The sequence below is a fragment of the Chrysemys picta genome, chromosome 1 (genome assembly GCF_011386835.1).
Source record: "Chrysemys picta bellii isolate R12L10 chromosome 1, ASM1138683v2, whole genome shotgun sequence".
Taxonomy (NCBI): Eukaryota; Metazoa; Chordata; order Testudines; family Emydidae; genus Chrysemys; species Chrysemys picta.
The window spans coordinates 296,764,335-296,790,466 of record NC_088791.1 but is presented as its reverse complement, the minus strand read 5'-3'; the positions used below and the strand labels follow the sequence as shown (position 1 = coordinate 296,790,466).

General features: G+C 41.8%; 1 protein-coding gene across 2 annotated transcripts; it reads left to right on the top strand.

Annotated features, from left to right (window-relative positions):
• Window positions 1-624: 624 nt before the first annotated feature.
• MED4 (mediator complex subunit 4) lies at window positions 625-24,714 on the top strand. 2 transcript variants are annotated; one of them, XM_024104493.3, is made up of 8 exons: window positions 625-807; window positions 1,142-1,170; window positions 15,198-15,264; window positions 18,168-18,338; window positions 19,075-19,132; window positions 21,278-21,364; window positions 22,299-22,430; window positions 23,937-24,714. In XM_024104493.3, the coding sequence occupies exons 1-8, from the start codon at window positions 640-642 to the stop codon at window positions 24,107-24,109; spliced, it is 885 nt and encodes a 294-aa protein (XP_023960261.2). In that variant the 5' UTR covers window positions 625-639; the 3' UTR covers window positions 24,110-24,714. The 2 variants fall into 2 exon arrangements, with proteins under 2 accessions (XP_023960261.2, XP_005287207.1); XM_005287150.4 differs by lacking the exon at window positions 1,142-1,170 and having other exon boundaries at window positions 650-807.
• The last annotated feature ends 1,418 nt before the right edge of the window (window positions 24,715-26,132 follow it).

The window sequence follows — 26,132 nt, the reverse complement described above, 5'->3', positions numbered from 1 at the left end:
TACACCCCCGGAGACAAATTTGAGCATAGACTCGTGCACACCCAGGTTGATGCAAGGCAGCTTCCATCACCCTAACTCTGTGGCATAGCCCAGGCCTGGCACAAGTCTTCACGGGCCAGCTGAGCCATGTTCTCAGGCTTTTCTGTGCGACTGCCAGGGTTAGAAATGCACTTTTTGAAAAGATGGAAGTGGAGCATCTCCTCAGCAGGCTCCAAGCGCTGGGCCTGGGCCCTGCGAACCCAGCGGCTGACACGAAGACAACGGCAGGAATCTGCAATGCCACATGTTCGTATTATTATTTTTTTAATTGCTTTTATCTCTCCAGCCGCTGGGTGAAAGCGGCAAAGCCCAGGGGACCAGCCCCACAAGCCAAGGGGCGGCCCTGCTCGCCAGGGAGGCCCCGCCACCTCGCCTCACACTGAGCCGCTCAGGGCTTCTTCGCGCCTGCTCTGCTGTCTCCCGCCCCCATCCCCGTTGTCTCCCGCTCCTGTCAGACGGACCCAGCGCCCTCGCCCCGCTGGGCGGCTCCCGCCCCAAGGCTGGGAGCCGGGAGGGGAGCGAGGGGCCCGGATAGCGGGGGCACCGCCGGAGCCGCGGAAGCTCCTGGGCAGGCGCTGCGGTTCAGACCTCCGCCGCCAGATGGCGCTATCGCCGGCCGCTGCCGTTCGGTGCGGGGCCTGCTGCCGTCTCGCTGCTGCTGGCCGGGGCGGGTGGCTGCTCGGGCGCGGCGATGGCGGCGGGCGGGGAGCGGAGCAGCACGCGGGACAGGCTGCTGGCGGCGCTGGAGGATCTGGAGCTGCTGGCCAGGTACCCGCGCGCCCCCGCCAGCCCCGGGCCGGCCGGACTCGTTACGGCCTGACTCGCGCCGCCGCCGCGTGGAGGAGCCGGTGGTTCCTGCATGGCGGGGCAGCGCCGAGAGGCCCCTGTGCAGATGGAGGTGGGGGGAGTCCCTGTCCGCCGGGCCGCACGTGCCCCAGGGATGGGGGCCCTGTCCCGAGGACGGGGGGCCCTGCCCCACAGAGCCAGCAATCCAACTAGATTAGCCAGAGAAAGGGTGGGGGTCACTGAAATCCCTTTCCCCGGACATCGTCTTGAAATGTTGTTTCTTTATCTCCTTCCTGTGTGTAAAACGAACGTGCAGAATTCTGTGTCAGGTCTACATAGACTCAGGTCAGTGTCACATGAGCGTCTGTAGGAAAACAAGCGTTAAAGCGTGACTGGGGGGGGGGAAGGATTGTAATAAAGACGTGTTATTACCCGAATTGCTAGTAAGGTAGATAGTTAAAAATGAAAAGTTTAAACGTGTGTTGCTCATATAATACCCCAAAGTATGTTAGACACTTTACAGACATCTAAGACATTTCTTTGATTTGTAGCGCTTACAATATATAGACAACATGTAGACTAAGGACTGAGAGGAAGGGATGGAACAAACTTTTTTAAAATTTTGTCTATTTTATTGATCCTTGTCCAAAGCCTTTTTGTTTGTTTTAGTGTTCACAATACAACTGTGCCTTATTTTCTGTATTGCCTTTCTGTGGCTTCTCTATTCGTTGGGGTGGTGTGTATTAATTGGTCTGTGTAGACCCTGCTGGGGTGTGCACTAAAGTTTCCCTAGTGTACTTAATGAAGTACAATTTGAAATTAACCCTCAGCAACTCTTTCCTCCATTAACTCACGCATATACTTTTGGTGTTCTTTATTTTTTTTCTATCCACATCTCTCTTCCATGCCACAGAAATTTTTCCCACTTCTTGAGACATTAATTATTAATTGAAAGTTTGCTGATGCCAAAAGGTTGCAAGTGGGGTCCTTTGATTTAGTCTCTTTCCTTCTAGAGAAGCAGGGGCTTTCTATAAATTGCCTCCTCAAAGTAAGTTGGTAACCTAATGTATTTTCCTATTTATGTGGATGGTTTAATCTTTGTATTTTTCTCTGTTGCTAGGAGTATGAAAATACACCAGTCAGTTTCACTTTTGTTTTTAGTCAGTTTCTTTTTCAGATTATAATGTTCTACCACAATATCTGGGTTGCAAGTGTTACAGGGAATGTCCTTGTATAAAACTATGTTTTCCGTTTTGTATTTAATTATTTATTTTGACCTCAGGTTCTATAAATGCTTGCTTTTACAAACCTAAATTTTGGGCAAAATTTGACCTGAGATAATTGCTAAATTATTCTGAAACAAACATCTCAAGCGGAAGATACTTTTTTTTTTAATCAAGACAAACCATTCTGAACTTGTTCACTTCCTGCATAAATTTATTTGAAGTAACAAGGCCTCCATACTGCAATCTGTGATCTGTCTGAGCACATCCTAGCAGCCATGTGAAACCCATGCTGTCAGCTGCACACTTTATGGGAATAAGGGTCTGCCAACATGGATCAGATTGTAGGATCAGAGTCTACATGAAACTATTATACAGAAATTGCCAGTCTGCTTAATTTTAACTATTGCCTCATTCCCTTCATGAAAAGGTTACACTAAACATTTAAAAATTGTTCCTACCAAGGTCAGATGATAATTAGGTTCTGTAAAGATGTAATTACAGAGTAATTATTCACACTCTTTTAAAAATGTAAACCACATTTAAGTTGCTTTTAAAAAAATACTATCCAAATTATGATTAATCTTGTTTATCACTAGGGCAAAATGGTTCTTGAAAACAATACAAAGACAGAATCTGAATAGAGCTAATATTTATCTGTTGGGAACTGTGTGGAAATTAAAATTCAGGTTGATGACAAATAGGCAAAGTGGAGTTTTAAATCACCTAGTGATTGATAGAATAAATGTGAAATGCTCATGTGCAAGGTAACTGCTTTAGTCTGATCTCTGGTTCATATGCATTGATGCAAATACTACACATTACTGCCTTCTTGACCTTTGTTTTCCCATAGATCCATATAGAAAGACTGTCAGTTCTGTGGTTAAACTCTTTGAATGAATGTTGTCACTTTCACTTAACATAAAGAAACATGCAAGATGGAGAACTGGCAACATTACATTTCCAGTCAAAATTTGTATATCCCACCCTCCGAACCCCTTGGTCTCAGCCCAGAGCACCCTCCTGCACCCCAAACCCTCAGTCCCACTGAGCCCACACCCCCAGCCTGAGCTCTCACCCCCCCCACACCCCAACCCTCTGCCCCAGCCCTGATCCCCCTCCTGCCCTCCGAACCCCTCGGTCTCAGCCCAGAGCACCCTCCTGCACCCAAAACCCCTCATCCCCAGCCCCACCCCAGAGCTCGCACCGCCAGCCAGAGCCCTCAACCCCCCCCCATGCCCCTGCCCCAGCCCTGATCCCCCTCCAAACCCCTCAATCCAGTCCGGGGCACCCTCCTACACCCCAAACACCTCAGCCCCACTCTAGAGCCTGCACCCCCAGCCGGAGTCCCCCGTATTTTCCCCCAACCCCCTGCCCCAATCTGGAGCCCCCTCCCACACCCTGAATTCCTCATTTCTGGCTCCATCCCAGAGCCTTCACCCCCCCTCCCGCACTCCAACCCCCAATTTTGTGAGCATTCATGGCCCACCATACAATTTCTATACCCAGATGTGGTCCTCAGAAAGTTTGCCCACCCATCTGCTAGAAAGATCCTTACTGTGATGTGGGGGTTCGGTAGCCCCCATTGTGTACATACCCTCTCTGAGAGAGTTGATTCTTCTTGATGGGCCATCAACACATCAGGCTGGCCTCATGCAAATCTGTCTTGTCAATGCTAATTGCTCTTTTGTTGTCACTGAAAGGCTAGCTCTGAGAGTTTTCAGTTTACCACATACTTCAGTAACAAGCATATAGCAAAAAGAACAGGAGTACTTGTGGCACCTTAGAGACTAACAAATTTATTAGAGCATAAGCTTTCGTGGACTACAGCCCACTTCTTCAGATGCATATAGAGTGGAATAAATATTGAGGATATATATATACACATACAGAGAGCATGAACGGGTGGGAGTTGTCTTACCAACTCTGAGAGGCCAGTTAAGTAAGAGAAAAAAAACTTTTGAAGTGATAATCAAGATAGCCCAGTACAGACAGTTTGATAAGAAGTGTGCGAATACTTACAAGGGGAGATAGATTCAATGTTTGTAATGGCTCAGCCATTCCCAGTCCTTATTCAATCCTGAGTTGATTGTATCTAGTTTGCCTATCAATTCCAGCTCAGCAGTCTCTCGTTGGAGTCTGTTTTTGAAGTTTTTCTGTTGTAAGATAGCCACCCGCAGGTCTGACATTGAATGGCCAGACAGGTTAAAGTGTTCTCCCACTGGTTTTTGAGTATTATGATTCCTGATGTCAGATTTGTGTCCATTAATTCTTTTGCGTAGAAACTGTCCGGTTTGGCCAATGTACATGGCAGAGGGGCATTGCTGGCACATGATGGCATATATCACATTGGTAGATGTGCAGGTGAATGAGCCCCTGATGGTATGGCTGATGTGATTAGGTCCTATGATGATGTCACTTGAATAGATATGTGGACAGAGTTGGCATCGGGCTTTGTTACAAGGATAGGTTCCTGGGTCAGTGGTTTTGTTGAACACCTCTTATGCTCTAATAAATTTGTTAGTCTCTAAGGTGCCACAAGTACTCCTGTTCTTTTTGTGGATACAGACTAACACGGCTGCTACTCTGAAACCAAGCATATAGCAGTACTTCATAACCTCACATACAGTGATAGAACATACAATTCAACAGGTTATTAATGTTCAGTAGATCAAGACTTTTTAAATGATACCTCACAAAGCCATGCATTGTACAAAACATACTATAATCTAATTGAGGGGTCACTTAGTTCACTGCTAACATTAACTGTGTGGAAGTTATTTACATCTGAATTGAGCTGCACCCCACTTCTCAGTGATCTGCTGAAGAACTGACTTAGGCTGTGTCTACATTGCTACTTTCAGCACTAATACTTTAATTGTTCAGGAGTGTGAAAAAACACCCCCGAGTGACAAAAGTTTTAGCACTGAAAAGCGCCTGTATAGACCGTGCTTTATTCGGCAATAAAGCTACCACTACTCGTTTGGGGTGTATTTTTTAACACCGTGAGAGTTCTCCCCCAGTGATAAAGCGTGTCTACACTGCCCACATTGCAGGGCTGCCGCCCTGTAACATGGGCAATGTAGACATACCCTTAGAGTAACTGACAAGGGTTCGCTAAACCCGGTCTCTGAAAGCCCAAGAAGTGTTACCAAATGGTTTTGAAATAAATGTGTATCTGAACATGAACTTGTTAGCTGAAGAGCCCCCATTACTTTCGGAAGGACTGATATTATCTGTCACTATTAGTTTAGAACTAGTTGTACTAGAAATACTGCCCCAGTCTAAAATTTCTTCTCAGTTTAAGCTTGTTCACTGCTAACAATAGTACGGAGTCTATTTAATTCTTTCTCTTCCATGGTTGTTCTTTAAGATGACTAATTTGAAAATTTTGGAGCCTGGTTGCTGTTTGTTCATCTCTTCTCTGAAGAAAGCTGAGATATTAGCCCATGCCTTGTTTTCCCCCTGGTCCTTCCATAGGTCTGTTGTAATGACCTTTTTGGCTAAGAAATAATACTGTCCTGCCTCTGTAATGGTGAATAGTTTTGAATGGATCTTAATCTTTGAATAGGTACTCTCTTGCTTACTCTCCTCAGTTGGTAATTTATAGTTCTATTCCTATGGGATTGTACAGATGTAATTCTTTCTTGCACTTCCCTATTTTGTGTAAAATTAAGGGTAGTGCTAGTGCAAGAATCATTGTATATGGTATTTTCTGGTCTTATTACTCCCCTTGCTTCTCTGTTTCTGAGCCTGCCACCACTTGTCAATATAGTTTATTGCTCATATCTCTTGAGGTCCTGCTTCTGGTTTGTCTGGACACTGGACTGTCTCTGGCCTTTGTCTGTGTCCTGCAGGATTTCTGTTAGTACCCAAACTTGATATGCCTGCATATGCTTCATAAGGAGCTTCAGGTGTTGTGTATTGTGTTAATTTCAAGTCTAAATGTAAAATTTTTAGCATCTGGATTTATCTGACTCTCATAATTCTTTATACAGTTCTTGCTTGGCCCAATGAAGGTAACATTTCATATGTGATGACAAGTATTTATCCATGCAAATGTAGAATTCACTTAAGCTTTCCTCTAGAAGCTCAGAATCTTTAAAATATCTCTCCCATTTTCTCCGTTCAGCAGGTTTTGTTAGTAACAGTTAGAAACTGCTCCATTTAGAAACTCCTGCAACTAAATCTCCTCTGTCCTTTTTCAAGGAACACCAAGAATGTTTGTTTCTCCTTAATATGTTGTCATCATCACTGAGCTTGGTAACAAATTGGTAATAGGATTCTTCTCTCTTGAGACGCTCCTGTGCTATGATTTTGGGTACCCTGGTGTTCTTTATTTTTCCTTCTATTAACTTTTTTTTTTAGTGAATTCATATGTGCCTCTTAATGTACTTTCTGAAAGTCTTCCATCTCTCCAAGTAGCATAGTAAATCAGATTAGGACACTTCTCTGCCTACTAGGAACAGATGGAGTCCTTACAAATAAGGATTCATCTTCCATTTAGTGAGACATGGACTTATAACATCTCCTGTCAATATGCCATCCAACTAGTTACTCAGCGTGTCTGAGTCCATCCTACCTACCTTTTATGTACCACTATTGATCTGCTGCAGTCTGGGGGGCTGAAGCATAAAATATGTTTGTTCTTTTAGCCATGCAGAGCTACTAGTTCTTTGAATGTATCCTTTATTTTTATAAATAAGCTGATTTCTGATTTTTTAATTCAATTCAAATAATCAAGAGAGTCAGTCTCTAGAGTCAGTTTTTTTTACTGGAAATGTAATGTTACCAGTTCTTCATCTTGCACATTTCTTTTTGTTAAGTAAAGGTAACAACATTCGTTCAAGGGATTTATTCACAGAATAGACTGACAAACTTTCTGCATGGATCTGTGAGAAGATGAGGGTCATTTTTTTGTTCAGTTTATTTAACTTTTTGGTTTTGGTACAGTTTGTTTAAGAACAACGTTATTGCCAAGTTCTGTGTTGACTTACCCTATGCAAATCCATTGGAGGTAGGATGTATAAATAGTATAGAATTTGGCCTCCTTTCAAGGTTACCCCAAAGCTTTTAAAAGGTTCCATCAATACACTTGTGTAAATTCATTGAAGGAAATGGAATTGCACAGATTTGACTGACAGAACCTGGGTTCCTTTCTTCTCACTCTCAGTTTGACCCTGAATGTAGGTTGATTGTGTAGAATTGGTAGTCTTAGTTGCAGACTGAGCACATTTGATATGAAAATAGAGAGCCAGTAAACATGGACTTCACCTTAAATACAAACATTGTTAAACATGCTGCTGATTATTTTACCAGAAACATCCAGCTACCATCCAACTTTAAAGTTGCTGAATTTGTTGTTTTTTCTGATTTTTCTCTTTGAAAAGATGTACCATAGGAATGAATGCAAATTTTGAATTTGCAGATAGTATTTTGTTTATATATAGATAGATATAGATACACACTCACACACACACTGCTATTCTTTATTAAAAAAAAAATCAAGGTAAAATTGTTCATGTGGCTGCCTGGTTAAAAGGGCTGAACTCCTATGACTTGCATGATTTGTGTTGGGTTTCTATGAAACTTGGAACAGCAGCAGTGAAGGAAGAGAAGTTAAATGGTCATTTTTGTCTTTCAGTGAAGTCTGGTATTGAAATATTAGATGAGAGCCAAAATGAACCGAAAACAAAACAAAAAATCCCTCCATGTGAAAGCACCAGAGATCAGTAATAAAAGAGCTGATTTGGTTGGAAAGGGGTCTGTCTGGATTGGGAGACTTAGGCCTTGTCTACACTGGCAAGTTTCTGCTCAGTAAAGCAGCTTTCTATGCTGTAATCCCCGAGGTGTGCACACTGCCAAGCCACATACTGCACATAAACTGTGCAGTTGAAGCACTGTAAAAAAACCACCCCGATGAGAGGCGTACAGCTTTCTGTGCTGGCGCTACAGCGCCGCAGTGCCAGTGTAGATGCCCTGGTCGATTACAGTGCTGCACTTGGCCTCTGGGAGGTGTCCCACAATGCTTGTTCTTGCCTCTCTGGTCATTGGTTTGAACTCTACTGCACTGCCTTCAGGTGACCAACTGTGAGTACCACCCCTTAAATGCCTTGGGAATTTTGAAAGTCTCCTTCCTGTTTGCTCAGTGATGTGTGCAGTGGTCTTAGCGCATCTTTCCAGGTGACCATTCCTGCTCCACGCACCCGGTGATCCCCCGCTTGGAGCAATGCCGAGCTGCTGGACCTCGTCAGCATTTGTGGAGAGGAGGCTGTCCAGTCCCAGCTGCGCTCCAGCTGTAGGAATGATACCACCTACGGACAGATTTCACGATGCATGACAGAAAGGGGCCATGATCGGGACACACTGCAATGCAGGGTCAAAGTGAAGGAGCTGCGGAACGCCTACCGCAAGGCGTGGGAGGCAAACCGCTGCTCCGGGGCTGTGCCCACGAGCTGCCGGTTCTACAAAGAGCTGGACACGATACTCAGTGGCAACCATACCTCCACTGCAAAGGCCACTGTGGATACTTCGGTGGCTCGCGTGCTAGTTAAGAGTGGACGGAGCCAGGAGGAGGAAATCTTGGATGAGGATGTGGAGGGAGAGGGGGATCCAGAGGCAGAGGACGACTCGGAGGTCAGAGATGCATACAGCCAGGAACTCTTCTCTACCCCAGAGGAGGCTAGCCAGTCTCAGCAGTTGGAGCTTGGCGAAGCGCAAACAGGAGTGGAGGCCCCTGATAAATGGCTTTGATTTTGGGAATTGCTGAAGCAAGTTGTTGGGGACAGGAGGGTTGCAGAAAGCAGGCTTGTGTCTGTATAATGCACATACCACCACATGCCTAGTCTGAGTGGCGGAACAGGGTGTTGATTGACTCCTTCACTTCACGGGAATCTGCCTCAGAAATTTCCACGACACTCTCATGGAGATACTGGGCAATCCGCTGCCGCAAGTTCTTTGGCAGAGCTGCTTTGTTTCTTGCCCCATTAAGGATAACTTTCCCAGTCCACTGTGCCATCATTGGCAGGAACGGGGGGGACATTGCTACACACAGGCAAGCCGCATAAGGCCCAGGGCAGAAGCCATAGTCTTGGAGAAGACTCTCCCTTGATTCCCTGCTCACCCTCAGAAGTGAGATATCTGCCATAAAGAACAAAGCCTGTGGAAAATGTGGAACAGTAATGATTATAAGCCCCCCCCCCCAATACAGTGCTGGCTCTCCCCAACAGCCACTTGCCCAGTGTACAGTATGGTCCTGGAACACTGATTTCCCCTGCCCCTGCGGTTACTCACCATTTTGAGGATCTTGTGGCTCATGTGTGCTTGCCTGGGGTCAGCCAGTTAGTGACATGTACGTGAATAGTGGCTACGTTTTAAATCACTGAATCAGTGGTCTGTGTGTTGCAGACAGTACTGCTTCTGTAAAATGTTGCATTTTGGCTTCACAGATACGACCTTGGTAGCCCAGCCTCCCTCTTTGTTATCGCCAGCTGAACAGTTGCGCAGAATTAGAAAGCGGCCATGAAGAACTAAAGAGGACTTTCTGTGTGATATTAGGATGCACTCTGCGGCCGAAAAACAAAAATTGAAGGAATGGCGGGACAGCAAGAAGAGGGACTGAAAGGAGAATGCAGCACGCCAGAATGAAGCCATGGAGCGGCTCTTAAAGGTTATGGAGTGCCAAGCAGACGCGCTCCAGGCGATGCTAGTTCTTCAAACTGAGCAGCTCCGCGCCCCTCTCCCCTGCACCTGCTGTTGCAAAATTCTCCCATGCGCCCCCCAGACACGGCCAACACACTCTTATCAATCTCCTGGCTCCAGTCTGTAAGCGCTGCATTCCACTCCTGTCCTGTCACAGTCCAGCCCTGTGGACTCCCAGTACCCACTGCACTCTACACCCAACCTTCTGCAGTTTAGCCCTGCTGAAGTACAGTACCTGCTGCACTGTACTCCAAAGGACAAGGTTGCATATGATACTTGGACATACACAAATCTTTAACTGTCCCGGGATCCAACCTCCTCCTGGGGACACCCCGCCCCGTGCTGATGTGTTTTTTTTTTGTTTGTCTCTCTCCTCCAGTTGTTGTTTTTTAATAAAAGAATTGCTTTGGTTTGAAAGCAATGTTTATTTCATTAACTGAAAGCAAACAGAGCCCTGCAAAGCAACAGGCAATTTTCTTAAACCTTCACTGTGCAATCACAATCACCTCCTAGCATTACAAGCACTGCACTCCCGAGCATAGCAACAAATATTAGTGGCTTTCTGCTTCAAATTGCTGCCTGAAGGCATCCCTGATCCTTATGGTCCCGTGCTGCGCTCCTCTAATAGCCCTGGTCTCTGGCTGTTCAAATTCAGCCTCCAGGCGCTGACCCTCAGTGGTCCAGCCCTGAGTGAAGCTTTCACCCTTCCCTTCACAAATATTATGGCGCATACAGCACGCGGCTATAAGCATAGGAATATTTTCATTGGCCAGGTCCAACCTCCCAGATAGGCAGCCCCAGTGGGCCTTTAAATGGCCAAAAGCACACTCAACAGTCATTCTGCACTTGCTCAGCCTGTTGTTGAACCTCTCCTTGCTGCTGTCAAGGTTTCCCGTGTATGGCTTCATAAGCTACGGCATTAAAGGTAGGCGGGGTCTCCCAGGATCACAATGGGAATTTTGACTTCCCCTACGGTGATCTTCTGGTCCGGGAAGAAAGTCACTGCTTGCAGCTTCTTGAACAGGCCAGTGTTCTGAAAGATCCATGTGTCATGCATCTTTCTGGACCAGCCTCCATTAATGTCCGTGAAATGTCCGCGGTGATCCACAAGCACCTGGAGAACCATAGAGAAATACCCTTTCCAATTAATGTACTCGGTGGCTAGGTGGTCTGGTGCCAGAGTTGGAATATGTGTGCCATCTATCTCGCCCTCTCCCCCCCCTTCCCCCCCCCCGGCTGCCCGCAGTTAGGGAAGCCCATTTGTGCACAGCCATCCACAATGTCACGCATGTTGCCCAGAGTCGGTCTTTCAGAGCAGGATGTGATTTTATGGCCCTGCACACTTCTGTCAACACGAGTCCAACGGTTGACTTCCCCACTCTGAACTGGTTAGCGACTGGTAGCAGTCTGGAGTAGCCAGCTTCCACAGTGCAATCGCCACACACTTCTCAAACGACAGAGCAACTCTCATTCTCGTGTTCTTGTGCCACAGGGCTGGGGCAAACTCATCACACAGTCCCATGAACGTGGCTTTCCTCATCCGAAAGTTCTGCAGCCACTGCTAGTCATCCCAAGTGTGCATGACGATGTGATCCCACCAGTATGTGCTTGTTACCGGAGCCCAAAAGAGGCGTTCCACTGTGGTCAACATATCGGTGAATGCCACAAGCAATCTCTTGTCATAGCTACTATGCGTGGCGAGATCAGTGTCACACTCCTCTTGCCTTTGTAGTTTAAGGAACAACTCCACTGCTACTTGTGACGTACTAGTAACGAGCAGCATATTGGTCAACAATGCGGGATCCATTCCTGCAGACCGAAGAGGCAGAGTGCGCAGTACACAAACCATTGAAAGATGGCGCCAAATGCAGACAGAAGCACAGGGATTGCTGGGATACGAAGCAAAGAATCATGGGGCATTGGGACAGGACCCAGGAAGCCCCATGACCCCCTCCGCCTTCCCACAACTCTTAGTGGCAGAAGAGGAAGAGGTGCTCTGTGGGATAGCTGCCCAGAGTGCACCGCTCCCAATACCGATGCAAGTGTGAACATGCTGTTTCGCAGGCAGCTGATAGTGTGAACACGCAACAGCAGTTTCCCTTCAGCGCTCTCTGAGTGGCGATGTAACTCTGCCAGTGTAGACATACCCTTAGAGTTGAGACTCCATTACTCATAAACAGTCTCCGGCTCAAATTGAGCCCATGATGGTAGACTGGAATTAACTGCCATTTTGGCTATTTAGCGATCTGAGAAATGAATTGATGGCAGGTCAATTCTTACTGAATTCATACCCATGTCTTGTAAACCACCATAACAATTGGCATGTAGCTTGGCAGACTTGGAGATGCTAAGAACTGAGAATCTTATCGAGAGTCCATGGAAATCAATGGAAAGTCTTCCATTGATTTAATTGGGCTTTGGATTTGACGTGGTGTTTGTAAACACATTTCCTTACCTGTGTTACAATTTATGATTTTTAAGGTTGATGATGTCCCTTGGAACTCTTTCTGCTGGTGTCATACTTATGCTGAGAGGATGTCAGCCTGGCACCTTTCATAAACACAAATGTCACTTAAAATAACAGAAAGTACTTTTGAAATAGTTTCTTATTCACGTTCTTAAATTGAAAGCCCTGTGCCAAAAATTTTAAGTCCAAATTTACATCAATCTTTCCTCATATGTTTGTAAAATCTAATTAGTTTTTTTATCAAAAATAAAGATTTTGATACTTTTAGGTTTTTCAAGGGGTTGTCTTAAATACCGAAATATTTAAGATAAAAATTAAGGCTGTCAAGCGATTAAAAAAAATAATCGTGTGATTAATCACACTGTTAAAGAATAATGGAATCCATTTATTTAAATATTTTTGGATGTTTCCTACATTTTCAAATATATTGATTTCAATTACCACACAGAATACAAGTATACAGTGCTCACTTTATATTATTATTTTTTATTACAAATATTTGCACATTAAAAAACAAAATAAATAGTATATTTCAATTCACCTAATACAAGTACTGTAGTGCAATCTCTTTATCATGAAAGTTGAACTTACAAATGTAGAATTTTATGTACAAAATAATAACTGCACTCAAAAATAAAACAATGTAAAACTGGAGTCCACTCACTCCTACTTCTTGTTTAGCCAATCGCTCAGACAAACAAGTTTGTTTACATTTGCAGGAGATAATGCTGCCGCATCTTGTTTACAATGTCACCTGAAAGTGAGAATAGGTGTTTGCATGGCACTGTTGTAGCCCATGTCGCAAGATATGTACGTGCCAGATGCGCTAAAGATTCATACGTCCCTTCATGCTTCAACCACCCTTCCAGAGGACATGCGTCCATGCTGATAACTATCCAAAGCAGTGTGGACCGATGCATGTTCATTTTAATCATCTGAGTCAGATGCCACCAGCAGAAGATTGAGTTCCTTTTTTGGTGGTTCGGGTTCTGTAGTTTCCGCATTGAAGTGTTGCTCTTTTAAGACTTCTGAAAGCATGCTCCACACCTTGACCCTCTCAGACCTTGGAAGGAGCTTCAGATTCTTAAACCTTGGGTCGAGTGCTGTAGCTATGTTTGGAAATCTCACATTGGTACCTCCTTTGCGTTTTGTCAAATCTCCAGTGAAAGTGTTCTTAAAATAAACAACTTGTACTGGGTCATCATCTGAGACTGCTATACCATGAAATATATGGCAGAATGCAGGTAAAACAGAAGGAGACGTACAGTTCTCCCCCAAGGAGTTCAGTCACAAATTTAATTAACACATTTTTTTTAACAAGCATCATCAGCATGGAAGCATGTTCTCTGGAATGGTGGCCAAAGCATGAAGGGGCATACGAATGTTTAGCATACCTGCTACATAAATACCTTGCAATGCCAGCTTTAAAAGTGCCTGTGAACGCCTGTTCTCGCTTTCAGGTGACGTAAATAATTTCATTAATGATCTGGATGATGGAATGGATTGCAGCCTCAGCAAGTTTGCAGATGACACTAAGCTGTGAGGAGTGGTAGATACGCTGGAGGGTAGGGATAGGATACAGAGGCATCTAGACAAATTAGAGGATTGTGCCAAAAGAAATCTGACGAGGTTCAACAAGGACAAGTGCAGAGTCCTGCACTTAGGATGGAAGAATCCCGTGCACTGCTACAGGTTGGGACCGACTGGCTAAGTGGCAGTTCTACAGAAAAGGACCTGGGATTACAGTGGAAGCTGGATATGAGTCAACAGTGTGCCCTTGTTGCCAGGAAGGCTAACGGCATATTGGGCTGCATTAGTGAGCATTGCCAGCAGATCGAGGGAAGTGATTATTTCCCTCTGTTTGGTGCTGGTGAGGCCACATCTGGAGTATTGCATCCAGTTTTGGGCCCCCCGCTACAGAAAGGATGTGGACAAATTGGAGCGAGTCCAGTGGAGGGCAATAAAAATGATTAGGGGGCTGGGGCACATGACTTATGAGGAGAGGCTGAGGGAACTAGGCTTATTTAGTCTTCAGAAAAGAAGAGTGAGGGGGGATTTGATAGCAGCCTTCAACTACCTTAAGGGGGGATCCAAAGAAGAGGGAGCTAGGCTGTTCTCAGTATTGGCAGATGACAGAACAAGGAGCAATGGTGTCAAGTTGCAGTTGGGGAGGTCTAGCTTGGATATTAGGAAAAACTATTTCACTAGGAGGGTGGTGAAGCACTGGAATGGGTTACCTAGGGAGGTGGTAAAATCTCCATCCTTAGAGATTTTTAAGTCCCAGCTTGACAAATCCCTGGCTGGGGATGATTTAATTGGGGTTGGTCCTGCTGTGAGCAGGCGGTTGGACTAGATGACCTCCTGAGGTCTCTTCCAACCCTAATCTTCTATGATTCTGTGAAGAAGCGAGCAGCATTATGTCCTGTAAATGTAAACAAACTTCTTTGTCTGAGCGATTGGCTGAACAAGAAGTAGGACTGAGTGGACTTGTAGGCTCTAACATTTTACATTGTTTTGTTTTTTTGAGTGCAGTTGTGTAACAAAAAAATCTACATTTGTAAATTTCACTTTCACGATAAAGAGATTGCACTACAGTACTTGTATGAGATGAATTGAAACATTCTGTTTATCATTTTTACACTGCAAATATTTGTATTAAAAATAATATAAAGTGAGCACTGTACACTTTGTATTCCTTGTTGTAATTCAAATCAATATATTTGAAAATATAGAAAAACATCCACAAATATTTAGTAAATTACAATTGGTATTCTATTGTTTAACAGTGCGATTAATCGTGATTAATTTTTTTAATCACGATTAATTTTTTTTAGTTAATCACCTGAGTTAACTGCGATTAATCGGCAGCCCTAATAAAAATACAATGTCACTAGTATACTTTTGAAACTCACTGGGGACAATCTGACCTAATTTCTAAACAGTAGTTTAGAATATTGTTTACAATGCAAATTTCATTTCAGGGAACTGATTGAAATTTTGGCAATTTCAAGAAACCAGAAACTCCCACAACCAGGAGAGGAGAGCCAGGTAAACAAATTTTCTTAAATATTTGTCTAGGTAGTTAACCTACATATTCAGCCTTTTTCTCCCTACGAGGCCTAGCATTCAGGCTAACTGTGTGGTATGAAATTTTTAGCAACACTAATATTTGAAAAGTTTAGTGGTGAGGGCCCAATCCTGCTTCCAGAGAAGTCAGTGACAGTGCCCCTTCCCTCCCCCACCCAGTAAGCCAAGAACTTTGCCCTGAGTTTGTAAATACTAGTTGTGTTCAATAGGACTGAAATCCTATGAAATGTGAGAGCAGTGGTTTAACAGACTCTTCAGTATTTTGCTTTTCCAGGGCTTGATTCAGTCTCCTGCTGTGCTTGTAAGTACTTAAAGGGCTGAAGAGCAGCTTCTTGCTAACCCCTGTCCCAGTCCATGTGCACTCCTTAAACCCTACATGTGCCTTGAGCACTGGTGGCAAGCAGCATAAATATTCTGGATAAGGAGCTTATTAGATGGTTTGTCAAGTGCTGGTCTGTAGAGTTCTGAAGAAAATTGTAGCTAGACTATTTCCTTTTGTGATCCTTAGTGCTGATGATCTTCATTCACTCTTGGTCTGGCACTTCGTCAAAATCTCAGCCAGTTCTCTCCCTCTGCGGTTTGAGGGTGGATTTTTGCGTGTGATGGACTGTCCAATTATTTGATATCTTTATGGAGATAAACCCCTGGTACATAGAGGAAGGAGACTTAATTATACCTTTCCTTTCCTGGCCACTTAAAACAGGCCACCTAAGGTAGCTGACAGTATCAGAAGATTTTTCTCCAAGGGGGCATCGAGATTGAAAACAGCAAAGATTAAATATGTGAATACATGTAGTACTAGTTTCAGTAATTTACATACAGTTAATCTTTCCCTTATTATCTACTGTAACGTATTCTCTCACAATAGCCTCCACATCAAACTTTAACTCTTACAAATCCAAAGATGAATTTGTAATGGGAGATGCTATTAATCCAATTTGTGCTCTGAAAAATCAAGCTGTGTTCTCTAAGGATTGTACATCCTTGCTTGTAATAAAGATTTTGTAAGCAGAGTTTAACTGAAAATTGTGTAGATGCATGAAGCAGAATAGACTCCATTGCATTGGCTCTGTGGTGCTGAACAGAAGTAAAGACTTTATCAAAAGAGTAAACAGATACAGCTAGAGGATTCACAAAGAACATACCTTGACTAAGGGGATACTTCTGTGTAGTTTGTGGATTACAGCTATGCTTTAGATGAGACCAATGGCCCCGCTGTGAACTGCCCTCACTACTATGTCTTGCAAAGTAACCCTTCTGAAAACAGAGGAAGATGGCTCTGAGTTCCAGCATACTTAGTGAGAGGGCTAGTCATATCATATTACATTTGAGGGCATAGTAACTTCTAGTTTGGTTGTAAACCTTTTTTAGTAATGAGTTGATGGTTGTGCACTGCTGGAGTTGGTGCAAGCTTGGGCTGCTTGTGTTAACACAGCCTACTAGTGGGCATTTAGCTTTGGACAGTCAGTGCCCATAGTATAAGGGAGCTTGGTTCCCTCTCATAATCACACAACACAGTGGGTCATTCTTACTGTTCACCAGAAACTTCCTACTTTCTTTGTTGGCAACAGAAGTACTTAGTCAGTCTAGAGTGGCACAAGGAATCAGGTCTAAACCTCAGCTTCTGAATCAGCAGAATTTGGAGTGCCACAGAGGTAGCACAGGAAGCTCTTCTTGGGAATAGGCACAGTACTCATGCTAACTGAAGAAACACTGTTGATAAGCTCTGGAAGAAATGTGGGCTTGATGTAGCATACGTCAAGGACTCCCCAGTCCACCCAAAAGAACCATTATTTTCATTTGGCACTTCCTTGTACTTCTACAATAAACCTTATGGTTTTGGCCAAAAATAAATGTATTAAATTTGCTAGCTTTGGTTTAGGAATCACTAATCTACATATGTGTGAAACCTACTAAGAGTTGTGCTAGTAGTGATGAAATGAGCACATTCCAGATCTGCAGAGATTTTACTGCATAAAACACAGTTTCCTCCACTTTTAAAAGTGATTCGCTTTTTAATTTATAGCACAAACTGTTTCAGACTGCACTTCTACTTAATACACCTTTTAAAATCTAAATGTCTAGAATTGTCAGCTTCACTGTGAGTGGAGTGTAGCTGTTATGTCAGTTTGCTAGAGGTAAAATATTTTTTTCTAAGGAATGTAATACATTGAGGATGTTCTAGTTAATACTCAGGGGTGATGGGCTAGTACGGCCAGGGCTGTGTTTCATATATTCAGCAGTGGCATAATTAACAGTGCTGGGGCTGAAATGTTCATAACTAGTATTAAGAATTAATGATTTATTAGATGAATGAGGAAAATTGGCATCTTTCGTAGTACTCTTGTTTCCATGTGTTTGGCAGCAGTCCCAACAAGATAAGTCCATCAGTTGCATGGATTGGGGTGCCCTAATTTTGCTAAACTGAGAGCCAAATTGGTAGCTTCTCTGGAATCCAAGAAACACACATACTTTTCAGATCTGCATGTTCATATTTAATATTGAAACTTGTATCTTCCTTGATAGATGAATGGAAAGTTCTTGTTTGCATTCTCAATAAAATCCTCCAGCATACCAGCTTTGGTACAAATAAATACCTTATTTGTTAGCACATGTCATACTTGACCTACCCTCAAGTTGCAATTTGGGCTATCTGAATTGTAGGTTATCTTTCCAAGTAGAAGAGTTGGAAACTTCATTTTATTTTAAATATGTTTTGTTTTGGAGAATACAACAAAATCAGTGTGAATACCCCAAAACCGACTTCTGCTGTCCCTCCTACTATTGGATTCCTCTTCATAGTGCAGTTGTGGATTTTGTAATTAATCAAGCTAAATAAGTTACATAAATACTTTATTTGACAGATCCTGGAGTTGCTGATTCAGAGAGATGGAGAATTTCAGGAATTAATGAAACTGGCACTTGATCAGGGGAAAATTCATCATGAAATGCAGCTATTAGAAAAAGTAGTCGAAAAGAGGGACAGTGATATTCAGCAGCTACAAAAACAACTGAAAGAAGCAGAGCATATACTGGTAAGCCTATAGGTGAAGTGTTTGCTTTTGAGAGTTGCTGGTTGGGAGTGGTTGTGCATAACACGCAGTTCTGGAAAAAACAAAATTTTTAGTTTAAGATTAAATACATGAATTCTTCTTGAAAGCTTGGAAATTATGCTTTCAGTAGCCAGAGTTAATTAAAGTTACTTGCTTTTTGGAAAGGCTGTAATGGTAATTTTCATTCAACCTATATTACTCTTCCTTCATAATAATTTTACACCCCACCCAGTCTGTTTTCACTATTTGAAAGATTTGTAGTGAAAATAACAGCTATTGTAAATAATAGGTGAAGTGTGGAAAATCAAACCACTAAAGACGGGTGCTGGTTAAATGAGGAAAGAATAGAAGGAGCAGATGAATTTTGGACTTCACATTTTGGCCTAATTCCTTGAGAAAATAGGCAACCCTTTGAGCAACTTGGACTAGTGAAAGCAATAGGAGCCCTTCCTGGATATCTGTGAGCATCACAATTGGTAGAGAATGGTAGCTATTTAATTTATCTGACATTCTAGAGACATTACTGTGCTATGTGCTCGCATAGTAAGAAGAACTTTATTTAAAACACTGGTATATTTTGAAATATTCACTGTATAATAAGATGTTGATCTGATCTTTATTTTAGAGGTGGTTTTTAATAGAATAAGTGGACAAATTCACAGGGCCTCTTTGAGCCAAAGGTTACAAATTAATGAAGCATTTTTTCTTTAATAACTAGGCAACAGCTGTTTATCAAGCAAAGGAAAAACTAAAATCAATAGAAAAAGCAAGAAAGGGTGAGTATCAATAGTTTATTACAATATTCTGAGGCTTTGAAAACTATATAGCTTTAAGTAATTTATCTAGAGTTCTATGTAAGCATGTAGGTTGATTTCTTTTAATTGTATCACATAATTGTTTAAGACTTAAAATCTGTGTAAAATGTTGCATGAGTGTAAGAGTTTTCCATTCAGTTTGGAACCTCTAAATCTTATAAAGGACTTTGAAAGGCTGGAGTTGTGTGGGGTTTTATTTTGGAAGGCGTGTGTGTGTTGTGGAAACATTATATCATAGTTTTAAGGTATAGCTCCAAATACATTTCCCCGTAGTATAAATTTTTGTGCTGGTTTTGCTTTAGTAGTAATGCATATGATTAGCTTAGTTTGTCACACAAGGCACTTCCCCTAATATGCTGGTCTACAGTTTGTATCCAGTCTTTTTTTGGAGGTGGAGGGGAGAGCATGTTTTTTTGTTGTTTTTTTAAATGAATATCAACAATATTACTTACTAAAATCTGTGTCTTGCCTCAGACTTGCTAGCAATATACTATGTATCTCGTAAAATCAGTACTTGCACAGTACTTGCAGTAAAACTGTAGTACTTGCATAGCTAAGCTAGTCATTTTTACAAAATAGGTGGGAAGGTATTTTATAGTTATTTATAACATCTTTATAGTTATTTGTGACTTTCATTCAAAATGATCTCAGGGCATTTCACAAATTATACATTGCTTGAAATGTAGTCACTTATGGAGTGGAGAGTGACTGCCATCTGGAACATGTACACTGCATGATAGTAGGAGAAAAAGGGAGAGAAGTTTAAGTATTCTAGGGCAAGTCCCTACTATAACAAAAAATGCCATGGCATCTTACAACCAGCTTCTGTATGGGTACTAAGTCTCCTATGAAAGATCCACCTAGCTTTTATACAGACTTTTTTAATCAGAAGATCTCAGTATATTTTACAGAGTAGACTGCATGTAAATCAGCCTACCTCACAAGGTTGAAAAACTTAGCTGACTTTTGTGATATTTGAATCTGTAGTTTGAGTCAATATATTGCAAACCAGGTCCTTCTGTTAAGCTGTTTGTGACAGACTGACAGTATTCTTCAATGTCCTGGACAAACTTCCTGGAATTAAGATAAACTTTATTGAATTAGGTTAAACCTTACTGAATTAGGTTTAATACCTTTGGGATCCATTGTATTAAAAATGCAACTGTGTATGTGTTATTGTATGTAGCTCCTCTAGGAGAAGGAGGGGAATGATAATGCAATTCTTCTGGTTATCAGCCTTCTGAAGCCCCCTTGGAGAGGTGCACATATACTAGTTCAAACTGGATTCTCCAGAGACCAACAGACAAAGAAAGGGTTTTTGGATAAATAGTCTGGTTTAAAATAGGCTTATAGCCGTCTTCCTGATCCAGCAGATGGACAGGACCTCTGGTCTATGGAGGGCCCCAATCCTTAGGGAAGGATTGAAAAGACTTGGCCTACTGAGGCCCCATAAGACAGTGTGCTTGTTCTGAGCTGAAGCCCTGATGAACTTGAAACCACAAGGAAACCCCTTGGGTTGGGTACTGAAGGACTGCTCCTGTCAGAGCCATTGTTAAAGTTGGGGTGATCTGGTAATCTTATTAGCATGTGTGTAGGTTCTTTTATTGTTGTTAATGTTTTCTCTGTAGTACTTTTAACAAGAATAAAATAGGTTTGCATAGGAAGAACTCTGTGATACCTTACAACTGTGGGCAATTACTCTGTTGTTAGTATCTGAAAAGAAAGCCAGCAGGCCAGTTTAGGCAACCTGTCTCTGCTGGGAATAATACAGTAAAGGCAGGGAACTGTTCAGCCTGTTCAGAAGGGAGAGAGATGAGTATCTCCACTCAAGAGGTGATGGCCAGAGGAGCATGAAGCCTTGAGTGGGTTGCCCTTGTTGGGCCATAGAGGGGAAATACAGGTGCAGTTGCCCTGAACTGTGACACTATTCTCTGCAATGTCTGCCTATTGGGGATACCCTTGAAGTTCTGTTAAAATGTCACATCGTTGATCTCTATTTGGAATATCAAAGTGTTAAATAATCTGAAACTATCAAATCAGGCAATATCTTGAGAGTATGCTAATCAGGGTGCATTTCCCCTGTTAACTTCTTTTTCCCTTTCACAGGTGCTGTTTCATCTGAAGAAATAATTAAATATGCCCACAGGATTAGTGCCAGCAACGCTGTTTGTGCTCCTCTGACATGGGTACCAGGTAAATTTCATGTTTGACAAATAAGCTGTATGAGTTTGTTGTACTTTCATTGATGGCATGACATGGAAATGTCCTTTCATTTTAATATAGGAGCAATAATTAAACACCACCATTTAGTATTTGTGTCATGACAAATGGTATTTTGCTTGGATTTTATAAAGCTTTCCAATATTAAAAATGTTTTTTTTCCCCTTGAGATACTTAAATACTTACCTTATTTTTTTCCTTGTTGAATACCTTGGAGTAAAATTTTGTGGAAATTTTATATGTGGCTTTAAATAGCTACAAAACTCTCAGCTCCTGGACTCCATTAATAAGTTGGTACTGTATGTCCTCCATTGAATCCCTGTTTTCTATGGGGTCTAATTCAAGGTCTTGGTCCTAATTAAATCCATTAATGGGTCAGAACCAGGTTCTCGGCTCTCTATGAGCTGAGGAGTGAAAACATTAGGACTGTCTCTTCATTCACATTCCTCTGAGACCACTGCACTCATCAGGGATGTGGAAACTATATAGAAATTATTGGGAGCCAGAGGCAAGGAATGTTCAGTGATGGGTCCTAGCCATCCTGCAGCAGATCCTCTTCCTGCCCTCCTGCAGCAGATCAGAATGTGTACTTGGCTAAAGAGCAAGGCCAAGAACTGAAATGAAGTCTTGCTAATAGTAGCAATGAGAACAGAGATAGATCTTCTACTACAGTGAGTTTCTTGTGTACTTCTTTTTGCCAAGCTTGAATAAAAGAAGATTGTAAATGGAGAATATATTTGGGTTTAATTTCTCACAGAACAGGTGTGCTTCCCATTGCTGATATGAACAATCAACACAGTTTTCTGTTCGAAAAGCATTAAAGAAAAAGACTAGCACTAAATAGCTAACAGTTATCCTGCAGATGTTAGCTTTGTTTTAATCATATAAAAAACTATTTGTTTTTAAGGGGACCCACGCAGGCCATATCCTACAGATTTGGAGATGAGGAGTGGCCTTTTGGGTCAGATGAACAACCCATCCACTAATGGAGTTAATGGACACTTGCCAGGGGATGCACTTGCAGCAGGCAGATTGCCAGGTAATGGAAGTACTCAGATGTTTATGCAATGAATAAAAGAAATGCCATAACCATAGCAATTATGAATTTAATTCACCTCCAAAGTGTCCCTCAGTGATAGCAAGACAGAACTAAAACAGCTAAAAATTCTGGCTGACGTTGCAGTGGATTAGTTCCCTGGAATTAAGGGATTATTAAACAAAGTAAGAAGTTTGAAAGACCGGCATGGTGATATAGAAGAGCAAGAGAAAATGTATTCTGTTTTATTTGTCCCACTGCTAAATCAAATTGAGATAACTGGATCATATTGGCAAACCAGTGGAAAAAATTTCACTCATGAAAGGAGAAACATGTAGGCTTTCAACTTCCAATCCATTTCTGTGTAATTTCTAATAAACTGGTTATTTTAAAATCACACACTAAAATATGGAAAACTTTCAGAGCAAATTACTACTTGCTTAACAATGAAAACAAATATCTTGTCTTGAATCATGAAAGGGAAGTTCAGATATGTATGAAGTCAGAAGACTTTTTTCCCTTCTTTAATTTGTAGTCTATATCAACAGAATAACAAATGTGTTTAGACATTCCAGATCTAGAACTGGTGAACTAATATTTATCACTTAAGATAAATTCTTAGTGATGAAACCAATTTAAATACTGTGGTGTTTTGAGTGTAAGAATTAAGGATTAATTCCTTAATACTTGATTATTGAAATAGTGATCTATCTTGGATTCAGTCATGATTGCTAAACTATATTCTGGTTTAAAAATATTACTAGTGAACTAAGAATACATTATGTTATGCTAATAAGTTATGCTAGGTGATTGGTGGTTTTTACCTTTCCAGGAGTTGACTAAAGAACAAAGTCTATATTGGAGTTTAAAAGAGCTTTTGGTTTTTGTCTGTCTAACCATTTGTAGTTATGAAAAGTTTGTTTTCAAAAGTTAAGATTGTTACGGTTGGGTACATCTAAAACCAAAAGTGTTATTGTAGCTGTTCTAGAGAAAATGTGTTCGTATAAATACTGGGCTGGAAACCAGAAATTCAGTTCTATTCCTGGCTGTGAAGTCTTGGGCAAGTCACTTAGCCTGTGTCCTTAAAGTGATAACATTCACTCATTTCTCAGCAGTCTTGTGAAGGGTAGTTAATGTTTGACAGGCTGTGAAGATATAAAGCACTGTACAAACATTATTTTGATATTTTTAAATGTGTATGATCACAGTAGAGAAGGGTGGATTCTGTTCTCTCTATCAAAGTAGTACCTCTGATGGAACAGGCCTTACAGTATTAGAATGGCTCATTTACAAGAAGCTTCAGCTGCCAAGTGAACTGTTTCAGCTACCTTGTTTAAAAATTCAAGAATGAGGATTGGGAGAATAGTTTGGCACTGAAAACAAAACTTTTGAAAATGTTTTTAACAGTACATGCAGCTGAGCCTGTTTTCAGATGCATGGGCTTCTCCATTTAAAAGGCTAATATTCAGCTAATGATTATGCTACCAAAGCATTGTATTTATTTTTCAGATGTGCTTGCTCCTCAATATCCCTGGCAGTCAAGTGATATCTCAATGAACATGCTACCTCCTAATCATAGCAATGACTTTATGTTGGAGCCTCCAGGGCACAATAAAGAAAATGAAGATGATGTAGAAGTTATGTCAACAGACTCCTCAAGCAGCAGTAGTGACTCAGATTAAGTACCGAAAAGGGACAACATCTCAACCAAATAGACTTTTATTTCCTCTGGTGAAGGCGAGTTGGACACTGTTCATCAAAAGCTGCAATACCAGCCTGATACGTTGGCTTCACTGTGCAGTGAGAAGACACAGCCTGTTTAGATCTAGGATGGTGATTTTAAAATGGTAAACTCTTTGTTGCTCTAGATATCGTCCACTAGATGCTCAATTAAAACAAGCAAAAATTGGTGGTAACCTTTTGTCGGGGAGAGCTTTGCCAGCTTTCCAGTGATTGTTTTTTGTAAACTGTATTTTTTTTTACTATGCATTAGACAAAATAAGTTTCTGGAAAAGAAGCTGTAAGGGGAATCCCCTTGGATGTTTGTTAATAACTTCACTCTTTTGATAAGCCTTTCTATTAAGGCACAAAAAATGTGTCCAGCTGTGTAGATTTTAAAAGTTGGCTGCTTTGTTAGCTACTGCCAGAACTCAAGTGTTTGATCATCTTATGTGTTATGAGAACAAAAATGTGATGTGACCATAAGCTGTTATACAAAAATATTTTTGTAATTATTATAATATATAGTGAATTTGTTGTTATAAATAAAAAACTCAACTTTGATGTACTTTTACATTTCAACTTGCAGAATTTAATCTTGGACTGACTAACTTCTCTGCCTACCATATCTCCACAGTAGGAAACCCCCATGCAGTTGTTACAACAGAACAAGTAGTTTCTGCAGTTTCCATTCGCCCTGACTCATGGTTTTCTAAAGTTTTGACTAAATCTGCCCAGCTTTTTCATTCTGGGTATTCCTGTTAGAATTCCCCTTTGCTCAGTCACTCCTCCCCAACATTTAGGTATCTCAAAACATTTCAAGTGTGAAAACTGATACTCCCCAGACCCTAGTTTGAGTGACTTAGACTACTCACTATGAAATATGATGTAATTTTGACAATGATCATTCTAAGCATATTTGTAATCAACTTTCCTCTTCCCTAATTCAATTTTACAATAGGCACTAGGGAAATAGGAAGGTAAAGTAAAGCAATGGCAGAGGTGCAAAAAATAAGCCAAGAACTACAAAATTTTCTTTCACTGGTATGAGTGTATTAAGTCATTCTTAAAGTATTTAGGTACAATTTAAAATAAGTTTCCTCTTCTTCATTCTCTGTCATGAATATAACTTCATCATCTGATTCTCAGACTCAAACCACTAATTTCATGAGGAAAGCCAGCCCCAATAGAGGTTTTCACTTATTCCTCCCACCTGAGTCTGCCAGGTGCTCTAACATCTTGATTATTAAGTTATTTGCTGCTTGTATTCCAGAGACTGAACATCTTGCTTTTATAATGCTCTCAGCAGCTGATGTGTTGTGGGAGGGAAGTAGAAATGACTTTGAAGCCCAAACAATGCTTTGCCCAGAAAGAGGTACCTATTTCTCTATTTCAACATCCTGACTAAAATTTCCCTGCCTTCAGCTGCCCAGGTTTCATTTTCTTGATACTTATTATGTCAGTCCCTTCTAGTTTTCCATAACATTCTCCAGGGAAAACAGCACAGACAAGACTTTAAAGGGATTGCTTGAAGAGGTGCGAAGCTGAGAATGGGAAAAAGACGCAGGGAGCAGCCAGGACAAACATACTTAGGATATATCTTCACTGTACAGTTACGCTGAGCTCTTACATGAGTTTTAGCCTTAATTCCACATAGGCTACCTGGGTTTAAAGGTGATTTCAGACAATGATAGCTGACTCAGCTGGGGGTGTAGATTAGAGCCTGAGCTCTGCTTTAACTCAGGCTGAATCTGCCCACTTCTCGGTGAAGATGCAGGCTAAATCACTCGAGTGCTGACAGTCCTCCAACGCCCTTCCTGTAATTCTCCCTGAAGGACAAACAAGTTCTCCGTTTGCAATGTTGTTGTAGCTGTGTCTGTCCCAGAATATTCGACAAGGTGGGTGAGGTAGTATCTTTTATTGAACCAACTTCTGTTGGTGAGAGAGAAGCTTTTGGGCTACACAGAGCTCATCTTCAGGTCTGCA